At 39.7% G+C, this 15176-nt stretch overlaps 1 protein-coding gene across 2 annotated transcripts in view; it reads left to right on the top strand.

Moving 5' to 3' along the window:
- Positions 1–15176, top strand: part of efna3b (ephrin-A3b) — a 253485-nt gene that overhangs the window by 193538 nt on the left and 44771 nt on the right. For both annotated transcript variants that reach the window (XM_060920465.1, XM_060920466.1), the window contains exon 2: positions 756–1042. In XM_060920465.1, the coding sequence (XP_060776448.1) occupies positions 756–1042 (287 nt within the window). The remainder of the gene's footprint in view (positions 1–755; positions 1043–15176) is intronic.

The raw sequence follows: 15176 nt of genomic DNA, 5'->3' as shown, positions 1-15176 counted from the left end.
CAGCGAGACAATTTTCGTGCTTCTCTGAGTCAGCGGATAACTCGGAGAAGAACCAAGTAAAGTAAACAGTGTGTGTGTGTGTGTGTGTGTGCATTAGAGAGAGTAAATTCAACTCTTAATAATTTTTTCTAGGCCCAGTCCGAAATAAGCTCCGTGTATACATATTTTGCCATGAAAGTCTTCCCAGCCGCCACTTTATCCTTAGTACAATGTAGCTTAAACTATCCAATATATCTAACCTTCTCTGAATGATCCATCTTTATACTGGTTATTTCATGTTTACCTGCTATACCCCAAGTGCCCTTGACTGTTTATTTTATGTCCTTTTGCTCCAATTATATGTGTGTGTGTGTGTGTGTTTATATATATATATATATATATGTGTGTGTGTGTGTGTGTATATGAGTGTTTAGTTTATGTCTATTTCTTATCTAGTGTTTATACTGTTTATATTGTTTATTTCAATTATTCTATTTTTAATTTATTGCATTGCCTGTTTGCACCGTGGGTCAGAGAGGACTGAAATTTCATCTGTGCTGTATGTCGAGCATGTATAGCATATTTGACAATAAACTTGACTCGACTTGACTTGAGCTGTATGCCAGTGGGAGCATGAATAAGACATGGCAGGGATGTGACAGCTACTGAACTCACCTTTTCCGTTCATATTTACAAATATTGTTGCTTGCGTGTCAGAATGACCCGAGCTGAACAGAAACATGATGATTAACCTGTCTCTTTCTGTGTCCGTCTAGTCTACGGAGGGAAGGCTACACGCTAAAGGTGAACGTGAATGATTACCTGGACATCTACTGTCCTCACTACAACGTGAGCCAGCGGGGAGTGGCTGAGCAGTATGTGCTCTACATGGTGAGCTACCGCGGCTATCGCACTTGCGACCCTCAGCTCGGCTTCAAGCGCTGGGAGTGCAACCGGCCACACGCGCCGCATGCGCCCATCAAATTCTCAGAGAAGTTCCAGCGCTACAGCGCCTTCTCGCTCGGCTATGAGTTCCACGTGGGCCATGAGTATTACTATATCTGTGAGTGAGAGCACAACATAACACAACACACTACAGAACAACACGATTATCATAACACAACTCATCCTATACATAGGACAAACAGAGGTTTAGTCCCAAGTTGGATCATTTGTCCTTTTTATCAGTGTTTTGAGATTGACAGCAGATTAGAAAAAAAAATGGTCTTAAACTTAGGAAATGTAAATATTAAGACCTCAGATGCAACTTCAGGCTTAAGCACTATCCAGAAGTTACTGTACGCATGTAAATACAATACGTTTAATAAAGGAAAGTTATCTAATATTTCTCATTATGATGATGATTATTAACAATTATTCTCTGAAGGTGAAGTGAATATCGGTGATTATTCTACCCACATTCACTGGATATGAGCAATCGCATGCTCTGATTGGCTCCTCTACTACTAGGTTATCAGCTCATATACTGTGAGTAGAGAAAAACAAAATGGCAGAGTGTGTTGCTGAACCAACCAAGGATGAAATAAAAACTCCACTCAAAAACAAAACCACAAAAAATACAAAAAAAGCAACAAAATATGGAATAAAAGTACAGTCAAGCCAGAAAGTCTGCACACCCCTTTCACCTTCTCTACGTTTTATTACATTACAGACTTATTCTACAATAGATTGAGAATTTTTTTCACAAAATTCTACACAAAATAGCCCATAATGACAAAGTGAAAGCAGGTTTTTAGAAAATATGCAATTTTATTTTACTGACAAAAATAGGTTATTTAGGGGTTACATTTCTGTACACACCCTTAGCCTAATACTTGGTTGATGCACCTTTGGCAGCAATTACAGCTTCAAGGCGTCTTGGGAAAGAAGCTACGAGCTTGGCACACTTGTTTCTGGATATTTATGCCCATTCCTCTTGGCATATCCTTGCAAGCTCCATCAGGTTGGATGGGGAGCATTGGTACACAGCCATTTTCAGCTCCTTCCACAGATGTTCAATTGGATTCAGGTCTGGGCTCTGGCTGGGCCACTCAAGGACATTCACAGACTTTCTCCGAAGCCACTCCTTTGTTCTCTTGGCTGTGTGCTTCAGGTTGTTGTCATGTTGGAAGGTAAACCTTTGCACCAGTCTGAAGTCCACAGCGCTCTGGAGAAGGTTTTCTTCAGTGATCTCAGTGTACTTAGCTGCATTTATCTTTCCCTCTCTCAGGACTAGTCGCCCCATTCCTGCTGCTGAAAAACATCCCCACATGATGATGCTGCCACCGCCATGCTTTACTGTAGAGATGGCATTAGCCAGGTGATGAGCAGTGCCTGGTTTCTTCCAGACGTGACACTTGGTATTCAGGCCAAAAAGTTCAATTTTGGTTTAATCAGACCAGAGAATCTTGTTTCTCATAGTTTGAGAGTCCTCTAAGTGCCTTTTGGCAAACTCCAAGCGGGCTGTCACGTGCCTTTTACTAAGGAGTGGCTTCCGTCTGACCACTCTACCATAAAGGCCTGATTTGTGGAGTGCTGCCTGGATGGTTGAGCTTCTGAAAGGTTCTCCCATTGACAAGGATACGCTGGAGCTCTGTCAGAGTGACCTTTGGGTTCCTGCTCACTTCCCTGGCCAAGGCCCGTCTTCCCTGATCGCTCAGTTTGGCTGGGCAGCCAGGTCTAGGAAGTTTCTTGGTGGTTCCAAACTTCTTCCATTTACGAATGATGGTGGCCACTGTACTCTTTGGGACCTGTAAAGCTGCAGCAATTTTTCTGTACCCTTCTCCAGATCTATGCCTTGACACAATCCTGTTTCTGAGGTCTGCAGATAATTCCTTTGACCCCATGGGTTGAAGTTTGTTCTGACATGCACTGTCAACTGTGGGACCTTATATAGGCAGGTGTTGGCAATCCCCAATCATGTCCAATCAATTGAATTTACCACAGGTGGACTCCAATTAAGTTGTAGAAACATCTCAAGCAGTATCAGTGGAAACAAAATGCACCTCAGCTCACTTTTGGGTGTCATATCAAAGGGTGTGCACACTTGTGTACATATTTTACATTTTGATTTTTAATAAATTAGCACAAATGTCTAAAAACCTGCTTTCACTTTGTCATTATGGGCTATTTTGTGGAGAATTTTGTGACAAAAAATGAACTCAATCTATTGGAGAATAAGTCTGTAACGTAATAAAACGTGGAGAAGGTGAAAGGGGTGTGCAGACTTTCCAGCTTGACTGTATATAATGGTAAGAACGTATCTTTTTTATTTTTCAAGAATTATTATTATTATTATTATTGCATTTTTCACAAATTGCTACTGTCATTTCACTGGTTTGTTTACATTCTAAGTGGAAATGATTTTGTCAGACGTTTTGTATGAAGTTTTGATTTATCGAATTTGCAAAAAATAAAAATAAAAATGCTCTGTTTCTCAAAATCCAGTGAATATGGATAGAATAAAACAGTTATTCCACTCAATCTCCTCATACGGTACATGGCTTATAGCCAACTCGTCTGTAAGCTCATGTATGACTTGAGTTCCTGGAATAATTGTTAAATAATAACCAAGATGAAGTTGAGGTTATTATTCACTGATATTCACTGAGCCTGAGGTGGATAATTGTTTTAGTATAAATACAGAGGTGATTTGTTTAAAAATTATATTTAAAAAAATCATTTATTTCAATCTTCAAAAGTGGCATGCAAATGTAATAACGGCGCGGCGCAGACTTGTGTCACTTATCTACGCCTACTCACATGAAAGACTTTGTTTTGAAATAGATAAAATAAATCACAATTCCATCTTACCTTTGAATAGTTTTAGATCAAACTTCAGAGCATCTTTAGTGCTTTTAGGGACAGCATTTTCTTTCAGAATTTGTAATTCTTCCTCACTTACGGTGACAAAGCGATCGGCTGCCATTTTGCCGAGTCGCTCGAGACAATTATCGAGAAATAGTCCAAATTTCTCGACCAATCAGCATGCGTGATTTCCTATAATCACCTGTGTATTTATACTAAATAGCAAATATAAGACCAAGAAGACATTTTAAAGTTTAAAATGAGAAAATATATCTACAAACAGGTTTATTAATCTTATTTGTTTAAAAACAAAAAAATAAAGAGGAATATTAGTTGAATTTGCCTATACTCAAGATACTCCGACTTGTCAGATGTCATTTTTTGTACTGTGAAGTTTGTTTCATACTGAAATTTAACTCTTCCATAGTTAGCACACACACACACACACACACACACACACTGCATCAGCCAGACTTGTGCTACAAAAGTTGCAGTCTTTTCCTTGTATTAGACAGTGAATGAAACCCTACACTAACAACATACATATATGCACTATTTCTCAATGTGCACACACGTGTCGTCCCCCCCCACACACACACACAGGCCCAGGTTGCGTACAGTAACTTGAAATCAATCACTGCATCAGCTGTTAAGTGCACCTCTTCAGATAAAGACAGATATTCTCGTAAGCATGAGTATGACATAATCAAAAATAGTATATTTTAATTACATTATGAAATTCATTATCTCGTCATTTTTATATGAAATAGCAGGACCAAACAAAGTTCTAGCTGATGACTGAAGTCAACACTTTCAACACACGTCGCAAAAAGTGTTGACAAAATCGCTGAGGTCGCTGATTGGACCGTTTTCTTTTGTCGTGATAAGCAGCACACCGGCTGTCCTTGATTGGTTACAATTTGCATTCTATATGCTCTTGAAAAACCATGTCTCAGATATGTTTTCTCAAGAAAAACCTGACAAACTCAGAGGCGTGAACTTTTCATCATTTCGACAGAGAGACAAGGAAATCAACCGAAACAGAGACTTAAACCTACTCTCAAAACATACTTTCATAAATATTGACATAACATTTGAATCTTTAAATTTTCAGCTCTGTATTTAAAATATTTAACCCTTTCATGCATAGTATCCACACTTATGGACAGTCAATCTAAATCACTTGAGATTGTTATTGTAAATGAACATAAAAATAACTAACAGGGCCAGACTCAACTGATCACCTTAGATTTTAAAAACAAACAAACACACATACGAACGAACGAAAAACTAGTTTGCTTGTTTGTTTATTCTTAAATTAATATTTTAGAAGAAATTTTTTTTACCTTCTTGTATCCTGCAGCAGTCCTAAATTTTGTATCAGAAATGATACTGTCGAAAAAAAGTCAACATCATATATTTAAATTATGAATTAAATGTATTATTTTAAATAAATTATACATTAAACTTATATATAAATTATATATTTAAATTAAATTTATATTAAAATAAAATTGCCAGTGGAAGTTATTATTATTATTATTATTATTATTATTATTTAAAGCATACTCTTTTAGCCTTTTTTATTCATGGGCAAGCCATTTACCTTTATATACAGTGGGGCAAAAAAGTATTTAGTCAGTCACCAATTGTGCAAGTTCTCCCACTTAAAAAGATGAGAGAGACCTGTAATTTTCATCATACCGTAGGTATACCTCAACTATGAGAGACAAAATGAAAAAAAAAAAAAATCCAGAAAATCACATTGTCTGATTTTTAAAGAATTTATTTGCAAATTATGGTGGAAAATAAGTATTTGGTCAACAACAAAAGTTCATCTCAATACTGTGTTATATACCCTTTGTTGGCAATGACAGAGGTCAAACATTTTCTGTAAGTCTTCACAAGGTTTTCACACACTGTTGCTGGTATTTGGGCCCATTCCTCCATGCAGATCTCCTCTAGAGCAGTGATGTTTTGGGGCTGTCGCTGGGCAACACGGACTTTCAACTCCCTCCAAAGATTTTCTGTGGGGTTGAGATCTGGAGACTGGCTAGGCCACTCCAGGACCTTGAAGTGCTTCTTACGAAGCCACTCCTTCGTTGCCCGGGCGGTGTGTTTGGGATCATTGTCATGCTGAAAGACCCAGCCATGTTTCATCTTCAATGCCCTTGCTGATGGAAGGAGGTTTTCACTCAAAATCTCATGATACATGGCCCCATTCATTCTTTCCTTTACACGGATCAGTCGTCCTGGTCCCTTTGCAGAAAAACAGCCCCAAAGCATGATGTTTCCACCCCATGCTTCACAGTCGGTATGGTGTTCTTTGGATGCAACTCAGCATTCTTTCTCCTCCAAGCACTACAAGTTGAGTTTTTACCAAAAAGTTCTATTTTGGTTTCATCTGACATTCTCCCAATCCTCTTCTGGATCATCCAAATGCTCTCTAGCAAACTTCAGACGGGCCTGGACATGTACTGGCTTAAGCAGGGGGACACATCTGGCAATGCAGGATTTGAGTCCCTGGCGGCATAGTGTGTTACTGAAGGTAGTCTTTGTTACTTTGGTCCCAGCTCTCTGCAGGTCATTCACTAGGTCCCCCCGTGTGGTTCTGGGATTTTTGCTCACTGTTCTTGTGATCATTTTGACCCCACGGGGTGAGATCTTGCGTGGAGCCCCAGATCGAGGTAGATTATCAGTGGTCTTGTATGTCTTCCATTTTCTAATAATTGCTTCCACAGTTGATTTCTTCACACCAAGCTGCTTACCTATTGCAGATTCAGTCTTCCCAGTCTGGTGCAGGTCTACAATTTTGTTTCTGGTGTCCTTTGACAGCTCTTTGGTCTTGGCCATAGTGGAGTTTGGAGTGTGACTGAGGTTGTGGACAGGTGTCTTTTATACTGATAACGAGTTCAAACAGGTGCCATTAATACAGGTAACAAGCGGAGGACAGAGGAGCCTCTTAAAGAAGAAGTTACAAGTCTGTGAGAGCCAGAAATCTTGCTTGTTTGTAGGTGACCAAATACTTATTTTACTGAGGAATTTACCAATTAATTCATTAAAAATCCTACAATGTGATTTCCTGGATTATTTCCCCCCATTCTGTCTCTCATAGTTGAATTGTACCTATGATGAAAATTACAGGCCTCTCTCATCTTTTTAAGTGGGAGAACTTGCACAATTGGTGGCTGACTAAATACTTTTTTGCCCCACTATATATATATTATATATATATATATATATATATATATATATATATATATATATATATATATATAATATATATATAGTGGCGGCTCCTGAATTTTTTTTCGGGGGGGGGCAATTTTCCCCCGTTATGTCTACGCAGACCATAAATGTCCACAGGACTGAAGTAAATTGACCTAGGTAGCAAGTCAACTGTTCTACAGAATGTTCTGTAAATAGATTTTGTACTTCAAACTCCATGACCAGCAAGAATTTTACAGACTGTGCAACTTAAGGACAAACAGGAAAGTGCACTTACTGTAACAAAACATTGTAAATAGTTGGCTAACATAACAATAGCAGTTGAATAAATAGATGAGTGGATCTTTAGATCTTGCAATTACTGGTATTTACCAAGGATATTACCAAAGTGCTAACTCTCAGAGCAAAGTGTGGCAAATATAAAAATGCACATTGAAAACATCAAAAGTGAACAGATTCTGTGACTGTGTGTGTGTGTGTGTGTGTGTGTGAGTCACGAAGTCAACCAAACCCAGAAGAACACCACGGTGACTGGAGCCCTCAGTTTCGTCTTTGCGTCGTAGAGCTAACTCGAACACTCTACAAAATTTCACGCATTGGGTGAGCCGGTTTAATATGTGCCTGTTCTTGCTCACCTCATCGTTGTGGCGGCGAACTGCTAGCCTGTAGCCCTCATCCAGTAGTGTAGCGATGTTCACTCTCCCAAAAGCCGAAAATTTCAGGCAGCTGCCCATGTGAATCTTTGATGACTCATGTTTTTTTATTTTCTCCGACAAATGATGCATGTCCGAAACTCCAGTGACCGTCCAAACAGTGTTGTCCGTGGAGCCACCTCCAGGGTGGAAAAGTAAGCAGGGGGAGCAGAAAACCGCTGAGGCGTCCTCGCAGCCAGCTCGCCAGGATTTGCGCTGGGACCATGTTGAAGTAAAACCTCGAGTATATGATTTCCCCCCTTGTCGAAATTTGTTTTATGTTTAGATTTGGTCAAGGGAGGTCCAGCTTGTTTTGTTGCCAATTTAGCTCGATTTGATCGCTGACTAAATGGAACTCCTTTTAAGGACCGCACTGAATTGCTTTCCGCATCCATCTCACCTCAGAGACTGAGCGGATCGAACGCAACTTTGCCGCGCTTCGCAGTAACGTAAGCACGTTAGGGCAAGCTCCCCCGGAACCCATAGAGATTGCATTGAAGTGTCAGTCAGGAGAAAAAAAATATATTAACATGGGACTCTATCAGTGAACTCTTGGGCGATTTTCAGCGTGACTGAAATCGCCCCAAAAGGGGCGGTACTCTAGAAGCAAGACCACCCTGATTGGACAATGATACCCAGAGACAGATTAAAACGGCCTCGAGCAGCGCTGGTGAAAGTTTGTTTTAAAAAAAGAAAAAAAAGGGTTTTTTTTTTCGTTTTGGCAATGCGTCGCCCAATCGCCCTTATGCACCAGCCGCCCTTGTATATACACAGTTAGGTCCATATATATTTGGACACTGACACAAATTTTGTTTTTTTTTACCTGTTTACTGAAACATATTTAAGTTATAGTTATATAATGGACAAGGACATAAAGTCCAGACTTTCAACTTTCATTTGAGGGTATCCACATTAAAATTGGATGAAGGGTTTAGAAGTTTCAGCTCCTTAACATGTGCCACCCTGTTTTTAAAGGGACCAAAAGTAATTGGACAATTTACTCAAAGGCTATTTCATAGGCAGGTGTGGGCAATTCCTTCGTTATGTCATTCTCAGTTAAGCAGATAAAAGGCCTGGAGTTGATTTGAGGTGTGGTGCTTGCATTTGGAAGATTTTGCTGTGAAGAAAACATGCGGTCAAAGGAGCTCTCCATGCAGGTGAAACAAGCCATCCTTAAGCTGCAAAAACAGAAAAAAAAAAACATCTGAGAAATTGCTACAATATTAGGAGTGGCAAAATCTACAGTTTGGTACATCCTGAGAAAGAAAGAAAGAAAGAAAGAAAGAAAGAAAGAAAGAAAGCACTGGTGAACTCATCAGTGCAAAAAGACCTGGACACTCACAGAAGACAACAGTAGTGGATGATCGCAGAATAATTTCCATGGTGAAGAGAAACCCCTTCACAACAGCCAACCAAGTGAACAACACTCTCCAGGAGGTAGGCGTATCAATATCCAAATCTACCATAAAGAGAAGACTGCATGAAAGTAAATACAGAGGGTTCACTGCACAGTGCAAGCCACTCATAAGCCTCAAGAATGAAAAGGCTAGATTGGACTTTGCTAAAAAGCATCTAAAAAAGCCAGCACAGTTCTGGAAGAACATTCTTTGGACAGATGAAACCAAGATCAACCTCTACCAGAATGATGGAAAGAAAAAAGTATGGCGAAGGCGTGGTACAGCTCATGATCCAAAGCATACCACATCATCTGTAAAACACGGCGGAGGCAGTGTGATGGCTTGGGCATGCATGGCTGCTAGTGGCACTGGGTCACTAGTGTTTATTGATGATGTGACACAGGACAGAAGCAGCCGGATGAATTCTGAGGTATTCAGAGACATACTGTGTGCTCAAATCCAGCCAAACTGATTGGTCGGCGTTTCATAATACAGATGGACAATGACCCAAAACATAAAGCCAAAGCAACCCAGGAGTTTATTAAAGCAAAGAAGTGGAATATTCTTGAATAGCCAAGTCAGTCACCTGATCTCAACCCAATTGAGCATGCATTTCACTTGTTAAAGACTAAACTTCAGACAGAAAGGCCCATAAACAAACAGCAACTGAAAACCGCTGCAGTAAAGGCCTGGCAGAGCATTAAAAAGGAGGAAACACAGCGTCTGGTGATGTCCATGAGTTCAAGACTTCAGACAGTCATTGCCAACAAAGGGTTTTCAACCAAGTATTAGAAATGAACATTTTATTTACAATTATTTAATTTGTCCAATTACTTTTGAGCCCAGGGCGGCACGGTGGTGTAGTGGTTAGCGCTGTCGCCTCACAGCAAGAAGGTCCGGGTTCGAGCCCCGTGGCTGGCGAGGGCCTTTCTGTGTGGAGTTTGCATGTTCTCCCTGTGTCCGCGTGGGTTTCCTCCAGGTGCTCCCGGTTTCCCCCACAGTCCAAAGACCTGCAGGTTAGGTTAACTGGTGACTCTAAATTGACCATAGGTGTGAATGTGAGTGTGAATGGTTGTCTGTGTCTATGTGTCAGCCCTGTGATGACCTGGCGACTTGTCCAGGGTGTACCCCGCCTTTCGCCCGTAGTCAGCTGGGATAGGCTCCAGCTTGCCTGTGACCCTGTAGAAGGATAAAGCGGCTAGAGATAATGAGATGAGATGAGACTTTTGAGCCCCTGAAATGAAGGGATTGTGTTTAAAAAATGCTTTAGTTCCTCACATTTTTATGCAATCATTTTGTTCAACCCACTGAATTAAAGCTGAAAGTCTAAACTTCAACTGCATCTGAATTGTTTTGTTCAAAATTCATTGTGGTAATGTACAGAACCAAAATTAGAAAAATGTTGCCTCTGTCCAAATATTTATAGACCTAACTGTGTGTGTTTATTTTAAACTTAAAATTTCATGATGTATGAATTATATATATATATTTTAATTCATACATCATGAAATTTTAAGTTTAAAATAAATCATATCCATAAAAGAATCTGAATATGCGTTGAAAAAATGTATGCATGAAAGGTTTAAACAAATAAATGAGGAAAATATTCAACAGGGGCCTCAGTTTATTCACCTAATTATTGATAAAATCTGTCAAACCCCATACTGGGGTTCCATATGTTCAGACCAAAAACCAGCCAAAGAAAGTCAAGAATAAAAACAATCACACTTTGTCTTGCTTCTAAAATCCAAATGGGATAAGAAAGGGTGCTCTACTTTTTCTAATTTGGTTTAGAAGGGAGTGGATACAGGTAACTATAAAAAAAGTGCTATCATTTGGGAAAGACTAATATTGTGGCGAAATTGGAGGTCAAGTGAACATACAGTGGTGCTTGAAAGTTTGTGAACCCTTTCGAATTTTCTATATTTCTGCATGAATATGACCTAAAACATCATCAGATTTTCACACAAGTCCTAAAAGTAGATAAAGAGAACCCAGTTAAACAAATGAGACAAAAATATTATACTTGGTCATTTATTTATTGAGGAAAATGATCCAATATTACATATCTGTGAGTGTCAAAAGTATGTGAACCTTTGCTTTCAGAATCTGGTGTGACCCCCTTGTGCAGCAATAACTGCAACTAAACTGTTCCGGTAACTGTTGATCAGTCCTGCACACCAGCTTGGAGGAATTTTAGCCCATTCCTCCATACAGAACAGCTTCAACTCTGGGATGTTGGTGGGTTTCCTCACATGAACTGCTCACTTCAAGTCCTTCCACAACATTTCGATTGGATTAAGGTCAGGACTTTGACTTGGCCATTAACTTTCTTCTTCTTTAACCATTGCTTGGTAGAACGACTTGTGTGCTTAGGGTCGTTGTCTTGCTGCATGACCCACCTTCTCTTGAGATTCAGTTCATGGACAGATGTCCTGATATTTTCCTTTAGAATTCACTGGTATAATTCAGAATTCATTGTTCCATCAATGATGGCAAGCCATCCTGGCCCAGATGCAGCAAAACAGGCCCAAACCATGATACTACCGCCACCATGTTTCACAGATGGGATAAAGTTCTTATGCTGTGATGCAGTGTTTTCCTTTCTGCAAACATAATGCTTCTCATTTAAACCAAAAAATTCTATTTTGGTCTCATCCATCCACAAAATATTGTTCCAATGGTCTTCTGGCTTGTCCATGTGATTTTTAGCAAACTGCAGACGAGCAGTAATGTGCTTTTTGGAGAGCAGTGGCTTTCTCCTTTTCACCATTGTTGTTCAGTGTTCTCCTGATGGTGAATTCATGAACATTAACATTAACCAATGTGAGAGAGGGCTTCAGTTGCTTAGAAGTTACCCTGGGGTCCTTTGTGACCTCACCGACTATTACACACTTTGCTCTTGGAGTGATCTTTGTTGGTTGACCACTCCTTGGGAGGGTAACAACACTCCTGGGGAGGGTAACAACGGTCTTGAATTTCCACCATTTGTACACAATCTGTCTGACTGTGGATTGAAGAAGTCTAAACTCTTTAGAGATGGTTTTGTAATCTTTTCCAGCCTGATGAGCATCAACAACGCTTTTTCTGAGGTCCTCAGAAATCTCCTTTGTTCGTGCCATGATACACTTCCACAAAGTGAAGATCAGACTTTGATAGGTGTGCCCACTCACACCTGATTGTCATCCCATTGATTGAAAATACCTGACTCTAATTTCACCTTCAAATTAACTGCTAATCCTAGAGGTTCACATACTTTTGCCACTCACAGATATGTAATATTGGATCATTTTCCTCAATAAATAAATGACCAAGTATAATATTTTTGTCTCATTTATATTTGTTATTTATAATTATATATTTATATTTATAATTTTATATTTGTTCTCTTTATCTACTTTTAGGACTTGTATGAAAATCTGATGATGTTTTAGGTCATATTTATGCAGAAATATAGAAAATTCTAAAGGGTTCACAAACTTTCAAGCATCACTGTATCTCTTATATTCTAGACAGTTTAGAGAGCATCCAGTATACACCAGTGTAGACAGTCCAGACGTTTACAGAACACACTGTCCGGGAGGAGTGAACCTAATAAACATTTACATTCCAGAGGACATTCAAATGTCCTCAGTCTAAATCTTGGGTTCATGAATTTTTAAGAGTCAAACCTGAGTGAGTGGTATGGCCAAACATTTCTGAATAAAAAGTGGATATTGCATCAGTGAGAGCTTGGGTGGTTTGGAAAAGTATATTTCGAGCAGACAAAGGCAGAGTGTGTGGGGAACAGAAATGACACGAAACATCTTTAATAAGTACTGAAAGGCAAAATAAACATCATTGAGGTAACGATGCCTCGATTGATCTCTTAGCTCATTCTGCTGTAAATACCTCGTCATATAGGAAGGAGGTGCTTTCACGTACAGCGCCAATCAAAAGTTCAGACACACCTCCTCATTCATCGGTGTTTCTGTATTTTGACTATTTTCTACATTGTAGAACAATACTGAAGAAATCAAAACGATGAAATAACGTATGGAACATATATGGAATTATATGGTAAACAAAGTTTCATAGTTTAGATTCATCAAAGTATCCAGTGTTTACCTTGATGACTCTTTACACACTATTGGCATTATCTTATCCGGCTTCATGAGGTAGTCACCTGGAATGCTTTTCAATTAACAGCTGTGCCTCATGAAAAGTTAATTAGTGGACGAGTTTCTTGCCTTCTTAATGTGTTTGAGATCAAACAGTAATTAGTAAATAATAATAATAATAATAATACAGTAAATAGTCCTTTTCCAGAACTGTAGTAATCCATATTATTTCAAGAACTGCTCAGCTAAGTAAAGAGAAATGACATCCATCATTACTTTAAGATATGAAGTGTCTTTTAATTAATAAAAATAAAGAAAAAAAAACCATTGAATTTGAAGGTGTATCCAAACTTTTAACTGGTACTATATGCCCAATTAGTGTCAGCCAAAAAAAAAAAAGAAAAAAAAAAGTCCCAAATGTTTAAACATACAGAATCCTTTTGAGTAAGAATGCTTGGCCAAGAAACAATAGATTGCCAAAATGCACTTCAAGTTTTTAACCCTAAAAATCCCATCATGTTTACATCAATATGGGTCAGATGATTGTTTGTGAAATGCCCAGTCATGCTTTCATACAACTGCTAATTAGCTAATGCCCAGGTCAGACGGCAAGGCGCAACTAGTTTTCAACTACTTGCGTCTTACCTGCGATAGCAAAATTGCAGGTAGATGCAAGACTAGTCTTACGATGACCCAGATAGTGGCAGTGTTGCAGAGGGTCTTTAGTAGAGGCTGGTTGACGCAAGTGGATCATGATCTGTTCGCATTTTAGCTGCGATTCGCTTCCAATCGGTGCAAATAGCAGGTTGACACATGTAGAGGCAGGCAGTTGTGCAACGCTTGGGTGACCAATCGCAGGTTGAAGCAGTTTGGCATGTGTGGAGAAAAAGAGAGGAAGGCAAAAACACACGTTCACATGAACTCTGGGACTTCAACAATACTCACAGTTTATTAACTTACTACAGCAAAATTATCAGAGTTAATTTTCCAGTGTTAAGCAAACGCGTTAAAATATAGAGTTGAAATGACACTGTAAAAAGTTTATTTAATTTTAGGAAGTGTTAAATCAACACGGCAGAGATTGGGGCAAAATAAACATCAGCACAGTGTTAAAATTGACTCTCTCAGAGTTGATTTAACACTATAAAATTTGCTGTGTAAACTTCAACCTTGCCATGCCCGGTTGAACGGCTCTATCTTATCATACATGAACAAAATAGAGGTCACACATTTCCTAAATGTTACTCTTGAGTTGAGGAGTGAAAAGAAAAGGAGCTCATTAACAGACACCCATTTCCAGCAAGGTGCATGGCTCAACTAACAGAAAACACAAGCGCGAGCTGATAACGGTGTCTCTCTAGGTAGCATGTCTTAAAGGCACATTTCACAATTTCAACTGTTACAATGTCTGACCACAACAAAGGATTTAGCGCAAACTGCCTGCATCCACTCGCCACCCGACTGATCGCAGGTCGCAGCATGCGTCTTTCTGCCGTCTGACCTGGGCATAACAGGCTACAAGCTAGCTACTGTACAACTAGCATATCCATCCATTATCTGTAGCCACTTATCCTGTACAGGGTCGCAGGCAAGCTGGAGCCTATCCCAGCTGACTATGGGCGAGAGGCGGGGTGCACCCTGGACAAGTCGCTAGGTCATCACAGGGCTGACACACAGAGAACAAACAATCATTCACACTCACAGTCAATTTAGAGCCATAAATTAGCCTAACCTACATGTCTTTTGGACTATGGGGGAAACTGGAGCACCCGGAGGAAACCCACGCAGACACGGGGAGAACATCCAAACTCCACACAGAAAGGCTCCCGTCAGCCACTGGGCTCAAACCCAGGACCTTCTTGCTGTGAGGCGACAGTGCTAACCACTACACCACCATGCCGCCTCACCAGCATATCCATCTGACATAAATTTCCTAGTCGAGTCTGGAAAGAGCTCAGTGCTTGCTTTGGAGT

This window comes from Neoarius graeffei, chromosome 5, assembly GCF_027579695.1.
Source record: "Neoarius graeffei isolate fNeoGra1 chromosome 5, fNeoGra1.pri, whole genome shotgun sequence".
In the NCBI taxonomy this organism is placed as follows: domain Eukaryota; kingdom Metazoa; phylum Chordata; class Actinopteri; order Siluriformes; family Ariidae; genus Neoarius; species Neoarius graeffei.
Note: the sequence above shows the minus strand (reverse complement) of the source record. Positions and strands in the feature narration are given on the sequence as shown.